The sequence below is a fragment of the Mustela nivalis genome (assembly GCF_964662115.1).
Source record: "Mustela nivalis genome assembly, chromosome: 14".
NCBI lineage: Eukaryota > Metazoa > Chordata > Mammalia > Carnivora > Mustelidae > Mustela > Mustela nivalis.
Genome location: NC_139033.1, coordinates 83822993 through 83841962, shown reverse-complemented (window position 1 = coordinate 83841962; position 18970 = coordinate 83822993). Strand labels below are relative to the sequence as shown.

At 54.2% G+C, this 18970-nt stretch overlaps 2 protein-coding genes across 5 annotated transcripts in view; one reads left to right on the top strand and one right to left on the bottom strand.

Moving 5' to 3' along the window:
- Positions 1–11791, top strand: part of GNAZ (G protein subunit alpha z) — a 50774-nt gene extending 38983 nt beyond the window's left edge. For both annotated transcript variants that reach the window (XM_082697932.1, XM_082697933.1), the window contains exon 3: positions 9875–11791. In XM_082697932.1, the coding sequence (XP_082554058.1) occupies positions 9875–10219 (345 nt within the window). In that variant the 3' untranslated portion in view covers positions 10220–11791. The remainder of the gene's footprint in view (positions 1–9874) is intronic.
- RSPH14 (radial spoke head 14 homolog) overlaps positions 1–18970 on the bottom strand; it is a 79263-nt gene that overhangs the window by 49409 nt on the left and 10884 nt on the right. The gene's annotated exons all lie outside the window — the stretch shown is intronic.

Here is an 18970-nt window from a genome sequence, read left to right as displayed (position 1 = left end):
AGGTTCGGGATGCCATCACAAATCTCCAGTCTCCAGCCAGGCAAGGCAAGGTGAGCTCAGCCCAGCAGCCGGGGAGACCCCAGAAAGTCTCAGGCCTGGGGTGTTATGGCACATGGGAACAGGAAGTAGGCTGACAGGAGGTGCTTCTCAGCAGAGATGAATGGCAAAGGGTGTCCTGGAGCCCAAGAAGGCTGCTTGACCACAGTTCCTCACTGTTGGCCATAGCTGCTCTGAAAGGAGAGCAGGGTATCCTAACATTGTGACAACAGCACAAGGCCTAAGCTCAGATGAGGCTCTGCTGGTCCTAGCACCCTTCTTACCCCTGAATCCCACCCTGTCTCCTGCTCCTCAGAGTACCTCTCCCTCCCCCACTGCTTCCCCTAGGGAACTGCCCCCCACCCCACCAAGGCACAGTTCAAGGAGGCCTCCAGCCCAGTCTGGGGCTTGCACTCTGCTTCTTGCCACCACCACCCTGTCTACCTGCAGGGAGATACATTCCAGGGTTTTGTACCTCTGAGCACCCCATGAACAAGCTGCAGTCCAAAAGAGACCTGAACCCTGGAAGGATGAGGACCCTTAGTGGACTGGCTGGGGAAACAAAGGGCTTTGGGCCACCAGCAACCTGCAATCTGGGCCCAGACTGGCCTCTTGCTCCCGGAGCCTTGGGCTGGGGGCACCCCACAAACAGCCTCCACCAGCTTCCCGTGGCCACCCAGCAAGGCCACCTGAGCACCCCCAGGCCATCCTAGACTTCTCTGCAGCTTTACATGAAGAGAAATATACACATACTCCTCTCTCGCCCCCAAAGACCTGCCCCCCGCCCCCTACTTCCTTGGAGACAAAGAATAAGCTGTTTCCCTGGGTGACTGACACAATCCTTGAAGTGATTTTACTCTCAAGGCACAACCCTGTCTGTCTTCACACCGGGCAACAGCTGCAAACATGTCTAACACAGGTCCCGCCCACCCCACGCTCTTCCTGCCAGGGACTCAGGGCACAGGTCTGAGGGTGGGGCCCGCTTTCCCTCCTCCCTCTGGCGAAGTCTGGGGACACCAAAGCCCTAGTGGGGCTCAGGATGGGCCAGGGAAGTCTTGGAGGCTTCTCCCACCTACCAAGCCCAGAGTTTAGGATGCTGGGCTTCCCCTGCCTCCCCTGGTCGGGGGAGGGGCAGTTGGCATTGCAGTGAGGGTGGCTGCCAGGCTGACCACTGGGACATGCCATTCAGTGGGTCAGCACTCCCCCACCCATGAGACCACACCCGCCAGCTGACAGGCAGCTCCCAGACCTTGGTGCCCCCAAGCTGTTACTTCATAAAGGGTGCCAGTTTTGAGGTCCAACCCCAAATGAAACTTCCCCTTTGGCCTATCCAGCCATGGTGCTGCCAGGCAGCCCCAGTGCCCTGGTCCTGCTCTCAGTGCCCTTGGAACCTGGCACTTTGCTGCCCGGGGCCAGGCCTGGTGGCCCAGCTACGGGGTGGGTGGCCACAGGGCTGGCTCCATCCATTGTGAATGGAACTCATTCATGTGCATAGCCCAGCCTCCCAGCCCTACTTCCAGTGTGAAAAGCTGAATTCACAGTTCCCAGGAACAAACACTCCAGGCTTTTCTATAATGCACAGACTTGAGTTTCCCAGGTTATAACAAGACTGACACCTCATCCTGAAGATGAGGAAACTGAGTCCCAGGGCAGGACAGAGCCTCCCAGGCTCTGGAGCCCAGCTGAGCCAGCGCTAAGGCCCTGGCCCCCCACTGCATCCCCTCCATCCCCTCTACCAGCTTGTCCACACTAAAGCTCCATGCCTTTGCTGATCTTTACTCTAGTGCCTTTCCCTGCCCTACCCCCCACAAGGCGCAGGAGAGATGCCCCCTCCAGGAAGTCTCCCTTTTTATCTCAGTCATACCCATGATGGCCACCACAGCCATGAGGACTGAGCTTTCCCTGAATGTCACACTTGAGTTCTCAGCCACCCTGAGAGGGGGCAATGCAGGTGGGGAAACAGGCTTGGGATAGCTAAGAGCCAGTGGCTGGCAGATCAAGGTTCTGACCCTCACTGGCCACCCTACAGCCAGCACACCACCTCATTCATTTCATCCTCCCTAGGACTGGCTCGCTGAGAACAGGACCGTTGGCTTGCCTCTCCATCACCCTTACGCTTAGAACAGCATCTCATGCAGAAAAGCCCCTGGAGAAGGTCTACCAGGGAGATAAGGAAGGAGTGAGGAATGCAGGGGCTCAGCAAGGAAGGAGTGTGGAAGTGTTGGCAGACTGGAATTCCAAGTCACCTGGACCCAAGGATGCTGGGAAGTGTTGAAACCTTGATGTCACCAGCATTTTATGTGAGGTCTAAGGCTGGAGACCCCTGTGGACTCCTCGTTGGGCCAGCTGCCTTGCCCTGTGCTGTGACCAGTGAGCCCTGTACCGGACCCTGGGGGGTGGGAACCTGGTGGAGAGGGAGCAGGCAGGGACACAGAATGGGTCAGTACAGAGCCTTCCCCAGTCATGCACATATCACATGCTACCACCTCCTAGCATATCCCCCACTCCATGAAATATGCCCATCAGTAGAGGGCAGGCCCCCCAGTTGGCCTCTCCTGTGTTCCAAAGGCCTGCTTGATGGTGTGTTCAGCATGAGTCGGCATTTGCATATGGCTGCCCCAAACCAGTGTGATCTTGCAGGGTAGACAGGTACTGGTCCCATCACCCTTGGAATGCGTGTCCACATGATGTTGGGAACAGGATGGACTGAACTAGTGTTCTATAAGGACTACAGAGCTGGGAGCTGGTATGGAAACCAAGGGAACCTGGAGTGGGCCCAGGCCTCCTGGGGGCCCCACAGGGAGCAAGGAGCAGAGTCTAGAGTCTGCACAGCCTGCCTTTTCCTAGAATAGGACAGTGGGGGACCCATGTGATGTTAACAGGCCAGCAGGGGTCGCTGAGCACCTGCGTCGGGCTGGGCACACCTGGACAGGTGCCACATGCCTGTGCCAGATAGGGACTCAAGGCCCAAGAGGTAGCTAGAGGATCCAGGCCCCATACAAATGACAAAAACCAGGAGTGTGAGTCTTTGTGTACATTTTCTCCATTAAAAGCCAGCACCCTTTGTGAAGCTGGTATCCCTGCCTTCGCCTCACAGATACGGGGCTGGGGCACCAAGAAGCAGGCATTTTGCCCAGAGTGACACAGTCTAGAGGCAGTCTGTGCAAGGCATCTCAGAGCAGGTAAGGGCCAGAAACAGGGAGTCACATAGAGGCAGGGGCTGGGAGAAGGATGGGAACACCCAGATCATGCAGAGCCAGTGTGCCCCGTGAGGGGTTCCTGATTTTGCCCCAGGAGCTCAGTTAAGAAATTTGAGGACAGAGAGGGTTTCAGAGCATGCTCATGCCCCTTCCCCATAGCTTGGCCCTCCATCCAGGGGTGGTCAGTGAATCACCACAAATAGGACCTGTGTCCTAACAGAACACCTGTGGTGGCCTATGAGGAGAAAACAGGAAGGACCCTGCCCTCCGGGCACACTGAGCAACAGGTGTCTTTCAGAGGGGGTGCGATGGATGGAGGTCTTTCTCTCACCTGCCTGCCCACAGTTCGGTGCTGCCGGAAAGTGACGTGTACATTACTGTACAGGTTTGTTAGGCTTATGGTAAAGAGATGCTGAAGGGTCCCCCGCTCCACAATCAGGCCACCGCCCCTAGTGCGCCCCAAAGGCATCTAAAGTTGCAGATACACCGCACCCCAGACTGCATACTCTTACAGGTTGTGGAAGCAAGCTGCATGAGGCTCGGGAAGCTGGTACAGGCTTTGGCAGGAGGAAGGAGGGTTGGCAGACTGAAATGAGCCCCCAAGAAGGACAGATTAGAAAGACCCACAGCAGGCTGGTAGCCTGGGAGTCATTAGCCAGCTCCCTTACCTGTTCCCCTACCTTTCTTTAGAAACTAGAGTGCCTTGGGAGGGCTGAGCAGTGCTCCCCCCAGTCATGGAGGGAGCCAGAATTCACTCAGAGAGGGACCCAAGAACCATGGCCTGGAGGACACCTGCTGGTCCCTCTCCCTTAGGCAGGCCAATGAACTCTCAAATCAGTGGGAGTCAGACATGCTAGAACAGGCCATGCAGGAAACATCTGGACCAACCCCTTTGCCTGTTGTGGGGCCCATTCCATTCATTTGCAAAGTGCAAGGGCTGTCCTTAGTGTCCGTGCTTGGGTTCAAGGCTGGGTCTCTGAAGCAGCCCTCTGCCACCCAGCCAGCATGCAAGGAAACCAAAGTCAGCCCTGCCATGTCATAGCTCCTGGGCTTGACCTATAAAATCGGGGAGCAGTGGTCACTAGAGGTGCTCCGCCTGGCACCTGGGGCTGTCCTGTGCACCACTAAAAAGCTAAGGGAACCTCCTGTGAGGAGGTAAGCCTCACGCCAGTGAGCACAGGGCCCGGTGGCCGTCGCATCTGCAGGCTGAATGGTCACAGGAGGTGCCCTGAGGAACCAAGTGGGAACAGATGTGCTGCAGGGCCCCGGAACCTGTCGGGCTGGCTGGCTGAGCCCAGGTCTGCAGAGAGGTCTCTCTCCCTCCAGCCCATGGAGCTGTTCCTGCACTGGGGCCCATGGTATCCCAGAGCAGCTCTGTGTGGGCAGTGCAGGGAGGGGGCCTGCTGCCAAGAGCTGAGAGGAGATGACAGACCCCCTGTGCCAGGGCAAGGGCAGTGAGTGGCATGGGAGAGCACCCACAGGGTAACAGCGGCCTCACACCAGCACCTTCCTTTCTCCTCGTAGTGGTCCTGACATTGAATGCCATGACCATCCTATTTTGTACATGAGGAAACTGAGGCCCAAAGAAGAGAAACGACTTATTCAAGGCTCATCAAAAACTGATGGTGACAGCAAACACCAGGCCTCTGGCCCCAGACCCTGTGCTTATAACCAGGGACAGGGATAGCACTTTTGTGACACCAGGAGAGCCTTCGTAGAGAATCAGAACTGAGGGGCAGCATTCCCCTCACCAAATGCAGGCTCCCTTTCGCACCCCAGCTCACCCTGGCCATGGGCGTCAAAATGAAGCTGGTCCGCTCCAGGCCACCAGAGGTACTGAGAGTAGCCATATGCCAGGTGAAGGCCTCTGCTGCCAAGTTCAACACTAAGCAAAGACTCCACACTCACAGGCCAGCAAGCTCCTTAGGAACAGGTCATTACGGGCACCTGGGTGGCTCAGTAAGTTGAGCATCTGCCTGCGACTTAGGCTGTGATCCTGGGGTCCTGGAATTGAGCCCCATGTCAGGCTCCCTGCTCATCGGGGAATCTGCTTCTCCCTCTCCCCTTCCCCCTCCCACTGGCTGTGCCTTCTCTCTCTCTTTCTATCTCAAATAAATAAAACCTCAAAGTTGGAGGGGCACCTGGGTGGCTCGATTTTTAAGCATCTGCCTTTGGCTCAAGTCGTGATCCCAGGGTCCTGAGATTGAGCCCCACATTGGGCTTCCTGCTCAGTGGGAAGCCTGCTTCTCCTTCTCCCACTCACCCCTCCTGCTTATGTTCCCTCTGTCACCGTCTCTCTCTCTCTCTCTGTCAAATAAATAAATAAAAATCTTAAAAAAAAAAAAAAAAAGACAGAAAGAAAGAAAAGGAACAGGTCATTACATTAGGTTCTGCTCAGTGACATCCACAGGCCACCTGAGGGAAAGCCTATTCAGTGGCATTGAGTGTATTTGGACCTGTCTGAATAGTTGTGGGTTTTTTTGTTTTTGTTTTTGTTTTTGTTTTTTTGGCAAATAGCCAAGAAATGACTTCTTTACCACTCCAGGGACAACATCCAGCCACCCAGCTCCCTCCACTGTCTGACATGGTTTATTACAGATCACTGATTTCTCACTGTTGGGTTGAGACTCCCACCATTGCCCACACTTCTGATAGGAATTGTCTGTTCCATGTTATTTATATGAATGAACGTGCAGACAAACCCCAGACTCTTAGAAAGGGCCATCTTGCTGGTGAGCAGGCCCTGGAGAGAGCTGGCTGGGTATCAGAGCCCCAGGCTGGCACTGCTGGGGGCTACTGGTGGGTGTGCTTTCTTCTAGGTGAGCCACCTATGACCACTGCTTTGCTGGCAGCTAGAGTGGTAAAGGCAAGGAGGGCTTCTTGCTGGAAGAGAACATGTTGGTAGAGACACAGGGCTCTTAGCCGAGCCCTGGGAGTTGGCCTTTCCAAGCCTCCATCTCCCAATGAGTAAAATGGGTAGCACCCCTGTTTGCAGCACAGACATGCCCTGCAGGCTTTTCAGATTCGGGGTGCAAGAGGATGTCTGTATCAGGCTAACAGAAGTTTCACAGGACAAGAAGGTGATGTGCTAGCAATGATTCCAAAGCTGCCCCTGGCTTCATTTGCCCTAGGCGCCCAGCGGCCTGCTTGGACTGCGCAAGGATCGTGCCCAACTCTGGCTTACCACCTTTGGGACCCTAAGCAACAGCTAATGACACCAAGTGGGCAGAGTCACAAAGGAACTGGGTGGCAGGGGGAACCGCATCCAGGCCAAGGAGGAGAAGAATGGGGCCATAGCTGGTGTCCAAACACACCAAGGGCCAGGGGTTTGGGGAATGGGCAGGAGAGGCCCTAAAGACCAGACTGAGGGGCTGGGACTTTATCCTGGTACAGGGTACATAGCCAGACATGTGCTGCAGGAAGTTGAACAGGAGTGTGGGGGTGGGAGAAGTCAGGGGAGCTTCCGGGAAGAAGGGGCCTACAGCTCAGCTGCAGAGGGTGAATGGAACATGGAGAGAGGAGGAAGGAAGACGCAGAGGTGGGGCGGAGAGGTGAACCCGTGGCACTCATTCCTCCCAAACTCACACTCATGTAGTTTCAAGAGTTACTGCCCAAAACATCATGTTCCTTTTACAATGCTCTGTGCTTTGAGGTATCAGGACACTGCTCTGCCCACTTGGGATGCAGAAATGCACGTGTCGCAGTGACAGTAGCACCAAGGGCTCTGAGTCCCCAGGGGTAGCCCCAGGGCCCCATCCTTCCCACGCACCATCTCCTGGCTTTGCCCGCCCCCCAACAGAGGAGCCTGGTGCAGGGGCAACACACATGTAGGCCACGAGCACCCAGGGAGCAGTAGGGGGTAACAGGTGGAGCAAAGCATTTAGCCCAGTGCTTCCTAAGCTCTGAAGCCCGTGTATGTTTCCACAAGCCGGTCTCTGGTCAGTGTGTCCCCCAGGCAGTGCGGAATCCCACCTGACAACACTTGCACAGCCACAGTGTCTACACAGACAGATTTTGTGGTTATTCTTTGATGCCCATCATCTCCCAGGTGTGTAATAAATAATGGCCAGTGTGGTTACCTGTGGTTTGTCCCAAGGAAGAGAGAGCAGCAGGAAACCTGAGCCCCCAGATGCCAGGGAATCGAGCAGAGCCCCAGGATGGGGCAAGGGCCCCACGTGAGGGAGCCTCCCTTCTGTGGTCCTAGGCAGTAGCGATCCTCTCAGCATTTTGCAAGGCACTACCAAGGGCATGACTGCCCGTAAGAAAGTGCCTGAGTTCCCAGATTCCCAAGTAAGGAACATGAGGCTTGGAGAGATGTCTAGGGTCCAAAAGCTTGCCAAGAACTGTCAGTCAGGTGGAGGTTCATGTGGGACAGGAAGGACTGGTCAGTTGGGGCTGAAATCAGGAACCCGGGCTGTGTGCTGAGCAGGAAGAGTGTCGAGGTGGCTGTGGGGTGGGAGGGGTCGTGTGGCCTGTTAACTGTCCCAGTGCCACAGAGGGCCTGCCCTCAAAGGACTGACCAGCAGAGGCCTCAGTGTGAACTCTGGCCAGCACATATGCATTATTTCAGCATGTTGGGAATGCCCTCCTGCCCCTCCACTGCCTGGACTCCACAGCCTGCCCAGAGCTGCTGGGCTCAGACCCGGTATAAGAGCGCCCCTGGCTTTCACCCCCAGGGACCCAGCAGATACCCATTCTAGGACCCTGGCCATGTCCTGACTCCTCTGCCTGGCTCCCAACCCGTGAACCCCAATTCAACACCCAGGGCCCAGCCCTTGGGGACTGGCCTGCTAGGTTCCACCTGCTGGTGGCCAACCCATCCCCCACACCCCAAGTCCCAGACCTCTCTCTGGGCTCTATCACCTGGCATGAGAGCTGGGACCTGTCACTAGCCCTTAGGGCATGCTCAGCCAGTGTTTGCTCACTGAATTAATGCATGCGTGCTAACGACTCCATCTGTTATTTATCTGATGCGAAATTTGGGGTCAGAAGCACAGGCCCTGATTATGACATCATTCCTAAGAGAATTGATAGCTCTGTTAGGCTTTACAATGTGGCTTCCAAGAATCCATTAGAGCTAATTACTCCCCAGTAAAATGTGACATTCCTAGACCACCACTTATCTCACATTTGGGAACATTGTGGGGCTCCTCCAGGCACTGCTGGGGCTGGGGTTCCTTTATCTTGTTTCTACAGAAAGGTCACCGCCCCCCCCTTTTCCCAAGACCCCAAACCACTCACTTTCCAGAGTTTCTGGTATTCCTGAGCTCATTCTAAACAAGGCACAAGATCAGTTTTAGAAAATAGGAACTCCAAGGTGTCTATGGAATCCCAGGGCAGCTTCTCTGAGGTGGGAGAGTCATGACAAGTACCTCTGAGCTTCCTCTCCCCACTCGAGCTGCTTCCCTCTCAGCACTGGTGCTGTTCCATTATGTACCTCAGACAGTTCCAAATCTCCAGGAGAGTAGGGTTTCACTGAGGCATCCTCCTGGACACCCCCATCTGGGGTGACCTCACTTAGGCTAATAGCACTGCCCATCCATGCTGCAGTGAGCCTGAGCTCCTGGCCGTGGAACTTGGAGCACATTTCCCGTCTCCCCAAGCCTCAGTTTCTTCATCTGTAAAATGGGAATAGGAAGGTGCAAGGTCTGAACCAGCTGGCATGCTGTGGCCACACCATCAGCACCAGCTGTGGCTTCCTTCCTCATTCCCGCACGACTGGTGATACAGTCTGGTCAGAGAGTCCTGAAATCCGACACCTCAGATCTAAACTAAACCAGTTCCGGGCTTTGTTTGGACATTTGGCTTGTTCATTTTATTTTGAAATGAAGGGTAGCTTTTGCCATAGTAACTCACCAGCAGTCCTTTTAGAAGCTAGAGTCATCGGTTCTCTGTGGAAACGGTGGGTTTGGGAGTCACACAGATGCGTTATGTTCCTTAAAAACTCAGTCACTACAACCCATTTAAGGTCCTGAGATGGGGGTAAATAAGGGCCAGTGCCACTGGGGTCACTGAGCCTCCTGGGCCACTGTCCTCACATGAGCCCAAGATCCTGGCAGGGGCAGAGGGGATTGAGCCTTCCCCAACTCTCTAGATTGGAGCCTTTGCTTTGAAGCACAGGCTCTCCACTCACAGATCTGGCTGAGGACTGACGGTACCATGTGACAGCACTGAGACTTGGAGGATGGGCCAGAGCTGCTGGCTGGGCAGGAGGCTGGCCACACTCAGGTTGAGGGAGACGTGATGGCAGCTCGGACGCATTGAGCTAGCACAGGACAGCAGGAGATGAGGCCCTCAGCTGTGAGTACGGAGTTGCCCGCGTCCCTGTGGCCAACGGACATGTGCAGCAGCCCCAGGCCGCAGAGGAGGGTCTGATGAAGCAAAACATCCCCTTACAAAGACCTGTCAGTTTGCCGCAGGTGGGACCAGCCCCCTCAGGGGCCCCAGAGCCTGTAGGAGGCAGGCAAAGACAGACTTGGCCTGGCAGAGGAAGGACTTCCACCAGGAGGGTGATATTTCCGGGGCCAGTGCCGGGCTGGGAGAGCCTGCCACAGGGGGCTTCCTCCCATCAGGGCCTCCAGCCTAGAGCCTTTCCATGCTGCATCCCCTGATTAACGCCAGCATTTTCCTGCCCACAGAGTCGGATGGCAGAGAGCCTGCGCCTTTTTGACTCCATCTGTAACAACAACTGGTTCATCAACACCTCACTCATCCTCTTCCTGAACAAGAAGGACCTGCTGGCGGAGAAGATCCGGCGTATTCCGCTCACCATCTGCTTCCCGGAGTACAAGGGCCAGAACACCTACGAGGAGGCCGCTGTCTACATCCAGCGGCAGTTCGAGGACCTGAATCGCAACAAGGAGACCAAGGAGATCTACTCCCACTTCACCTGTGCCACCGACACCAGTAACATCCAGTTTGTTTTTGATGCGGTGACAGACGTCATCATACAGAACAATCTCAAGTACATAGGCCTTTGCTGAGGAGCCGGGCTGGCCAGTTTGCCTGTGGCGAAACCCCTGGGGTGTCACACACCCCCACTCGTGCTAGGGAGACCCAGCCCAGGGGCAGAAAACAGGGGAGGCCTGATGAATGTCCCCTCCGCCCCTCCACCTCCTTGGCCCCCACGTTTCCGCAAACATAAATATATATGGATAGATTGCTAGGTAGGTAGACACACACACACATGCGCACACACACAGTCTGGAGATGGCCAAGTTCCCCAAAGTGTTGGAGCCTCTTGAAGACTTAAGCAGCTGTCACCAAGTTCACTACAAGCCCTTCCTGCCCCTTCACCTTGCCTTCCCGAGTTGGCCCCGCTCTGCATGGGGTGGGGGGGGGAGGTGTCCCTGTGGGACTAGGAGGAGAGGCAGCTGGGTCATCTGGAGGAACACCAGGTCTGCCCAAGCTTCGGATTGGGGACCTTGCTACTGACCGGAAGGGAGGACGAGAGCAGGGTCCGTGAGCCTTCCCTGCTGGCCACGCCTACTGCTGGCCTGCTCTGTACCATGTTGGTTCTGGAACCAGGGTGCGAGGCCAGATGACACCACTAACCAGACCTCTAGCCACTCACAGCTCTTTTTAAACAGCTTCAGAATATGCAGCAAAAATCCACACAATAACAGGAGTGGCACGATTTGTTTCGAACTCGGCCAGCTGGATTCCAGCTTTTCTTCTACCAGTCTGATGTTTTATAAATCAAACCCTGGTTTTTCTTCTCTGACATCTTTTTTTTTTTTTTTTGCCAAATCTTGTGGTGTTTAGCAGAATTATGGAAAATTTCAAATGCAGTTGAGTATTCTTTTTTAAAATGCAGATTTTCAAAACATATTTTTTTTCAGGTGGTCCTTTTTGTGTCTGGCTTGCTGAGTGTAAAAGTTGTTACCTGGATGAGCCTGTCCCTCTGCTCCCGAGCGACACTGGGGCTGACGGCCACCCTGTGGCAGCCTCGTAGGGCCGCGTTGTACATAAGCCCATGCAGCGTCCTCCTGTTTCCGGTGCGGTTTCTGCTTCGTTTTTATTTCAGAAAATAAACGTGATGTATTTCAAGAAGGTTCTTCACCGAGGAGCGAACAAACAGTAGCTAAATGTCTTGGTGTTTAAAGAGTAAATTATTCGTGGCTTTGCAAGTGGAGGAAGGGGAAGCAAGAGATGGGGCCCCAGCCCCTGCATGCCCTGCACCCGAGATGGGCCGAGAGCTACTTCGACTCCTGTGAAGGCTCAGCCGGCGTTGTAGCCTGAGGGAGGCCCTGCTGGGACCTTGCACTCTGGCCCTGCCTGTCCCAGGGCCTGTGGCACCTGCCACCATGGAAGGACCTTAGCCCAGGGCTGCATGTAAATATGAAACCCCTGCCATCAAGAGGGAAGGCACCGCCAGAGCCCTTGCCAAACCTCCTTTTCTCTCAGCCTCTGTTCGGTATCCGTATGTCCAAGGTCAGTGTGTAGGATCACAGCCAAGGACTTTAAGAGATGTACGGAGGGAAAGAGGAGCTGGTGATTGTATGAAAGTTAAAGATTGTCTACTTTAAGAAAATAAAATAACCTGAATGAGCTGAGCCTCGTGCTGCCGTGCTGTGAGTGTGAGCGGCTGACCTGTGAGACAGTGTCCGGAGACACCATCCAGGCCCAGCTTGCATTTTCCTCTCCCCTGATCCACACATTCAGGCACAATCACTTTGAAATGAACATCAAGAATAAACAACCTTGGGGTGCCTGGGTGGCTCAGTTGGTTAAACAACTGCCTTCGGCTCAGATCGTGATCCTGGAGTCCTGGGATCAAGTTCCGCATTGAGCTCCTTGCTCAGTGGGGAGCCTGCTTCTTCCTCTGACCCTGCCCCTTCTCATGCTCTCTCTCTCACTCTCTCTCTCAAGTAAATAAATAAAATCTTAAAAAAAAATAAAGAAAGAATAAACAACCTCAAGTGGGGAAAGTGTAAGAAAAGGGAGCCCTGCCTGAGGTTTGGGGGTGATGATGGCTCTAAGACCCCCGCACAGCATCCCCAGGCTGCAGCATCCCCCAGAACCCTCCCAGCCTAAAGACACCTCTGCCAGAGTACAGGAGGCGGACAGCCTGGAGGGTGCTAATAATGCCCAACCATGAGGGTAGGGTCCTGCAGGGGGTGAGGAGGAGGGGTCCCTCACCATCTCCCCATCTGCTGACACTGACTTGTGTGGTTAGGGGCATCTCCATGTACTGGAGAGCACTAATTAGGAGTCGAGTATGTTTGTTCACCCTGCACCAAGCATCTTACACATTATTTTAACACCTGTACCACACAGCAGGTTGTTAGCTGTGACCCGTTTTACAGATGAGAAAAGGTGCTCAAGTCAAGGTCAGGGACTGGTGGAGCAGAGAAGTGTTTCCCACAGCCTAGCCCTGCTCCTGATCACTTTGCACCCAGACAGCGTCCCACAGGGAAGCGCAGAGCCACTCTGCACCTCCTCCTCAAATCCGGGACCTACACAAAGCTCTGAGTGAGGACCAGCAGGCGGGGAGATACACATTACAGGGACACAAGCACGGATCAGGCTCTCTCCCTTCCCCACCCCGAGCCCTCATGGGGATTCCCTTCACACCCTCCCACATCACCAAACAGCAAAAACCCAAGGGGACTTTTGTATAAGAAGAAATAGCGTAATCTTGGGGACTTATTTTATGCTTTTAATGCCAACTGTGAAAAGAGCAGTAATTTCACCATGAGCATCCTTCAGCCAAAAATACATAGCTAGAAGGAAAATAGGATTCTGCCTTCCCTCCTGATGTGCTCAGGGGTGGGAGGTGGCTTCCCTGGGCCAGCGCTCCCAGTTCCCAGAGTCCAGTCAGCCGACTCTCCCAGGGCCCCATCTCCACTGCAATCTGTCTGCACTGCATTTTTTTTTCCTTTTACACCTCTGTGATCTGCTACATGGACTGCCCCTCCCTGCCTCATTTCACTGACCCCTCCGACAAGTATGTTTCCCATACTCTCCACTTCCACGACATTTCGGAGACCAAGTGCCTTTCATTTTTCATGTCGTATGTTGCCTATTTTTATTGAAGTGTAATCGACATTCCATCCTTTTAGTTTGAGGATTCAGTACTTCAATATGTGTTATGAAATGATCCCCATGAGAAGTCTAGTCACCCTCTGTCTGTGCTGGTTCTTCCTCTGGTGGGCCTGCAACATCCCCCTTTTTCTCTGCTCATGATCCAAGTATGTCCTCCCCATGCTCGTGTCCAAGATAGCCCATCTCTTGGGGCCCAGCCTGCCGGATGTTTGATGTCCCCTCCCTCCCACATTCCCCTGCATGAAGTACCCATGCCAGGGCAAGGTAGGAAGGGGCTCTGGCCCACCTTCTTCCTCCACTGTGCCCAGACCATACCCAGTATGGAGAAGTCACCTGCTAAGCTAAAGGTCCAGGAAAGGTCCACCATAAGTCAGAGGGAAATGAGCTCTGGGACCAGCAGTAGAGGGGTCGGCCAGAGGAGGCCAGAGTTGGCAGGAGGGCTAGCCTAAGAGGAGAGGTCTACCCTGTGCAGGAGGAGCTGACCCAGCCTCACCATCTGCAGGTAACTAACAACAGCCCAGGTCCCATGATGCAGCCAAAGACTCCCTCTCCTAGGGCACACCTACCATGTGGGCTCTGGGGGAATCGCCATCTGCCCCTGTAGCTCTTATGGTCACCTGAGACAGAGCAATGGGTCACTGACAATAATCCCAGCTGTCCTTGGTGACTGCTCACCACATGGCTCTGGGCTGAACCTGGTATGCAGTCACCTGATTCAATCCTCCCCAGCTCCTGAGAAGCCAAGATTACTGGCTCTGTATTATAGAGGGAAAGGCAGAGACCTGGAGAGGGGGGGGATGACTTCCCATCATCACACAGTGTATCAAGTGACCTGACCAGGCCTGGGTCCCCAGGGCTAGTGCTCCATCTGTCCACCCTCCCTGGAGCCCATGCAAGGCCCTGGCCATCTAGGACAAATGGGTATGGGGTGAGGGTCTGCTGCCTCAGGGGCAAGTGCCAGGAAGAGCTACAGTCCCCCATGAGGATGAGGGGGCCCCACCAAGGCTGGACGGCACCCTGGGCGCTCGCCTAAGAGATGAGCTGGGTGAGGGGTTTCAGTGCTGATGTAGGTCCAAGGCCAGGGGCCAGCTGCTTCTGCCCTGCAGAGTCACCAGAAGGACTTGACCCGCTTTGTGTAATGAGCTGTCCTCAGCTGCCTGGGAATATGAAAGCCTTGTGGAGAGGGCTGAGAGAGACTGCCTGCTCCAAGAGAGCCCAGAGGGATAGCTGCTGGGATGGTGACCTACCTTGACTGGGCCAGACAGGGAAAGGCTCTCCTGGCTGGAGAAGGCCAGTAGATGGGGAGGGTGAGAGGAGACAAGGCTTCAGGCAGGTGCACCAGGCTGGGAACCAGGTGGACACAGTCCCCGTTTGTGGGCATCATCCTTTGCTAAGTCTGGGAAGGGAGCACAGACTGTCAGGCTGAGGACAAGCTTAGGGCCGCCACACCCTGTCCTGAAGGCAGGTGAGAAAGGACAGGCCCACCCCTCTAAGGCAGCCAGCCCCCTTCCTGCATTCTGTGGTGTCAGAGCCAAGAGGAGCTGGGGTTGTTCCAGGCCACCTCCCCAGGCAGCCCCTGAAGAGAGAAAGGAGTGCAGTAGCTCATCTGCCCAAGACTGCCTGTCTGAGGCACACTGCAGAAAGGGGGAGAGCACCGTGTTTTGCTTCTTCAGCAGACCCTCTCCCTAGGCTTCTGCCACTCCCACCCCTTCAGCTCCGAAGTCCCCCCACACCTCAAGATTCCCAAGATCGGAACTGCATCTGACAGCAAGCCCTGTCCCTCCCCAGGCCCACACTGCTCCTGTCTGAGGCTTAGGAGCCAGTCTCCACAGGAGAGGACTGAGCACAGCCTCTCTGCCTCCCTGGTGGGTGCTGGCCCCTGGGCAGGGAGGGGCACCTTCTTTTACCCCCCACAGCCTCATGCAAGCCAAGGCTGCCTACAGTGTGTCAGACAGAACAGTCCCTGCATCGTGCTGCTGCCACAGCTGGGCCAGCAGCTCAGAGCTCGGTCCAGACTCACAGATGCACCCAGTCACCCTGGTTCCAGGCCACCATCAGAGGGCCCAAGGGGCCTGGGCCGTGGCCAGTGGGGCTGGTAGGGAGACACTTCTAGGGCCTGGTGCTATTCAGCTGCCTCCCAAAATCCAGTTACAGAAGAATCCTCGATTTTGACATTAGTGTTCTCTCCTGTAACGCGAGCCACAAAACAAGACCCATTTCTGTGTGTGGTTAGCAGAAATGAGGGAGCCAACAGAGATTCCCCCAGAATTCCCAGCGGTTACCCAAGGCCCGCCTGGCAGGGAACCTGGGCTGGAGGCTTCTGCCTGGCGTTTGCCTCCATAATCCTGCTTTCCCTTCGCCTGACTTGCAGCACCCCAGGACCTGAGAGGAGAGCCAGGCCAGGTCAGGCAGTCATCGGTCCTATGGCACCCCCTGCTGGTTACTCTGGGAAACCACAAAGCTCACCAGATCCCTCCAGGCCCAAGGACTCAAGAGGGAGGACCTTCCCCCCTTCCCCTGCAGGTAGCTCAAACTACAGAGGGACACGGACGGAGCAATTGAGGCAAGGTGGCTGGACCAGATCAAGGGCCCAACATGGTTGTTGAATTGATGAAGGAGGGAGGGAGCTAATTGCCACAAATAACTAAAAAATGATCCTTTAAAATATGGCATAAAGGCTACTAACACCAATATCTATTGAGTGCTGGGCATGTGGCTAGGTGCAGAGGGTGCCTTTTGGCGTGGCAGCAGATAGAAAACCTGTACTGATGACCACCAGCCGGAGAGCCAGCTGAGCCCAGACTATGCCTCACACAGGCACCCAGACTCCCATGCCCCGTGATAAAGCCGAAACTACTGCCCAAGATCACACACTGGTTAAAAGCACACCCATGAAGAAGATGCACCCACCCCACCCTGAGACCCAGTGAGGACACCACCTGGGACACAGCCACAATGACCACACCAGAAGCCACAGTGCTCAGAGTCCCCCCAGGCAGACTTCTTGGGGCATCTGCCCTAGCCTATGTCTCTCTCTCCCCACCAACCACTGCTACACATCCCTCACCAGAGTGTCCCAGGCCTCCCTTGCAGGCACCTCACAATGAGCAGCATCTAAGGAAGGCTGTAGTTCAGGGTGTTGCTTGCTCCTGGGGTCCCCGGTAAGGCGTGTCCCAACCATGGTCCCCCTACTCTTTGCGATGTGCCCAGTGCTTGTGGCTTCCAGAACAATTTTGCGGGAAGGAGACAGAATCAGGCCCTCCCCACCAGAATACAGATTACCATAGAGTTTTTGTAGCTAAGACCAGACTGGCAAGGTCTAGACAAGAAGACCTGTAAACAACAAACAAACAAACAAACAAAAATCCAGGCCAGGTACCTTCACTAGCTAAATGTGAAAAGCAAAACTCTTACACTTCTAGTACAAAATAGGACAGAATATCTTCATGAGCACTGAACACACACACACACATACACGTAGAGGGAAAGACTGGATAAAACCAACTACATCCAAATGGAAAACTGCTGGGCTAATGAACAAACAAACAGTGAAAAGCCATGCAACAGCCCAGGAAATGTCATTTGCAATGTGTGCACATAGCCAACGAAGGATTGGAATACAGGATGAATGAAACACTCCCTCAGATCAATAAGAAAAAGAAAAACAACTCAACAGAATTCTCAGGCTCCAGGGAGGCACCTGGCAGGAGAGGCAATGCGGGTGGCGCCAGGCAGAGGAAAGATGCCTCCTCTCCCAGCCACAGGGTAGGCAAAGCCATACAACAGCGCAACAGCACAGCATACCTAGAGGTTGCTGTTGAGGGTGCACAGCAGGCTATCTCCTGCCTGGCGGAGGGAGGGCGGGGAAGCAGTGGCAATATCTGGCCAAGCTGAAGGCCGTGCATCTCCCGCCTCCACAAGGATGCTGTCCTCCAGCAGAGGGCTTGGAGGGACTCCAGGAAAATCTGAGCAGGAACATTCGGGATCAGAAACAACCAGCCTTCCCCCCTGAGCCAACCAGGGGTAAGTGTATTGAATGTCAGTGTTACGTTCAAACAGCAGAAAGGTATGCAACAGTTAAAACAGTCAAACAGAGCCTGTGACATGGCATGGCTAAATCTCAAAATTATAACATTACGTTAAGTGGCAAGGGGATGCATTCAACCAGATCCATTGGCATTGAGTTGTAAAACATGCGGGATGAGATCTCTGTATGACTACATCCTTGGTAACATATAAAGACGTCCATTAGGGATATAGTCAGAAATTACTGGGGGCTCCAGGGAAGGCAGGAGAAAAGGTGCTGGGTGGGGAGGTTCACAGGGTGCTTGGACTATTATTTAAAAAAAAAAAAAAAAAAAAAAAGCAAATGGGAAATACAGTGAAATGTTAAAACTTAGCAAAGCTGTGATGGTACATGATGTTTACTCTCATTATCTCTGTATTTCTCCGAAGGCTTAAACAGATCGCGATAATTTAAGAGAGCTGGCTGGGAGCTCCACACCCCAAGAAGGAGCATTCCTGTGTGGTGAGCACAGGGCATTCATTCAGCTCAGCCCTGAGCGCCGGTGCTTCACAGACACCCCACTCTCCCAGTGGCCCTCAGTCATGGCCTCAAGAGAGAACCAGCCAAGGTGCGTTTGAGAAAGTTACATGTGCCAGCTCCCAGAGACAGATCCTGTTGGCCTGGGATAGGGCCAGGGATAAGTTCAGCCTTTCAAAAGACCACCAGAGGGTTCTGTGGTCTGGCCTAATGTGTTCCCTAACATCCAGTTTGGCCCAGCTGGAAGAAGTCTTACTTCCGGATGGGCAGCAATCCTGGGTCCCCAAGGGCTCCACTCCTTTGCCCTACCTCGTGGAACCTTATCCCATTAGTCAGTTCTCTCTGGGCCCTCAACTCAGTGAGAGCTCATGCATGGAGGTGAGTGTTTATGCCACGTTTCATGCAGGGCGATGTGCAACACGCTTGGCGAGCATCTTCTCACTTGCCCTCACTTCCCCATCCAGGGGCAGGCAAGGAACCAGGGGAAGGGCAGAGAGAACCCCGGGCCATCTCAGTCCTGGGCTATGACACCTTTTTGCCCACCTTTAACTTAAGTCACCCCCATAAGGCCTTGATATCACTCCTCTCTGAATGAGACCCCTGTTTAAAAAAATGTTCATTGCACCACGTGACAGGGCGGACGTGAACCTGACACAAGTCTGTCACCCTGGACTCTGCATCTAAATCTAAGCAGAAACACTCAACCAAGGGGGACCTCAAGCCTGGTGGGGGAGGGGCAGGCTTCCTTTATTCCTTAAACATGCTATGGCACACTTCACAAATGAGGACATTTATAGGGCTATAATCATTAGGGAAACACAAATTAAAACCAAAATGAGACCAAACACCCACCCACCCCCAAAATAGCTAAAATAAAGAGCCAGGAAAGATCAAGTGTGGGTGAGGATCGAGGGCGTGTGCTGCTGATGGGAGTGCAAACTGGTGTAAGTGTTTTAGAAAACCATCGGTGGTAGCTTCTAAAGCTGAACATAAAGCTGTCCTAGCCACAGCAAGTCCCCTTCCAGGTGTGTCTCAAAAGAAACGCCTCTCTACACCCATCAAAAGACACTCACAAGAATGTTTATGGACACTCTGTTCTTGGGAGCCATTCGCTAGAAACAATTCAAGTGTCTGTTGGCAACAA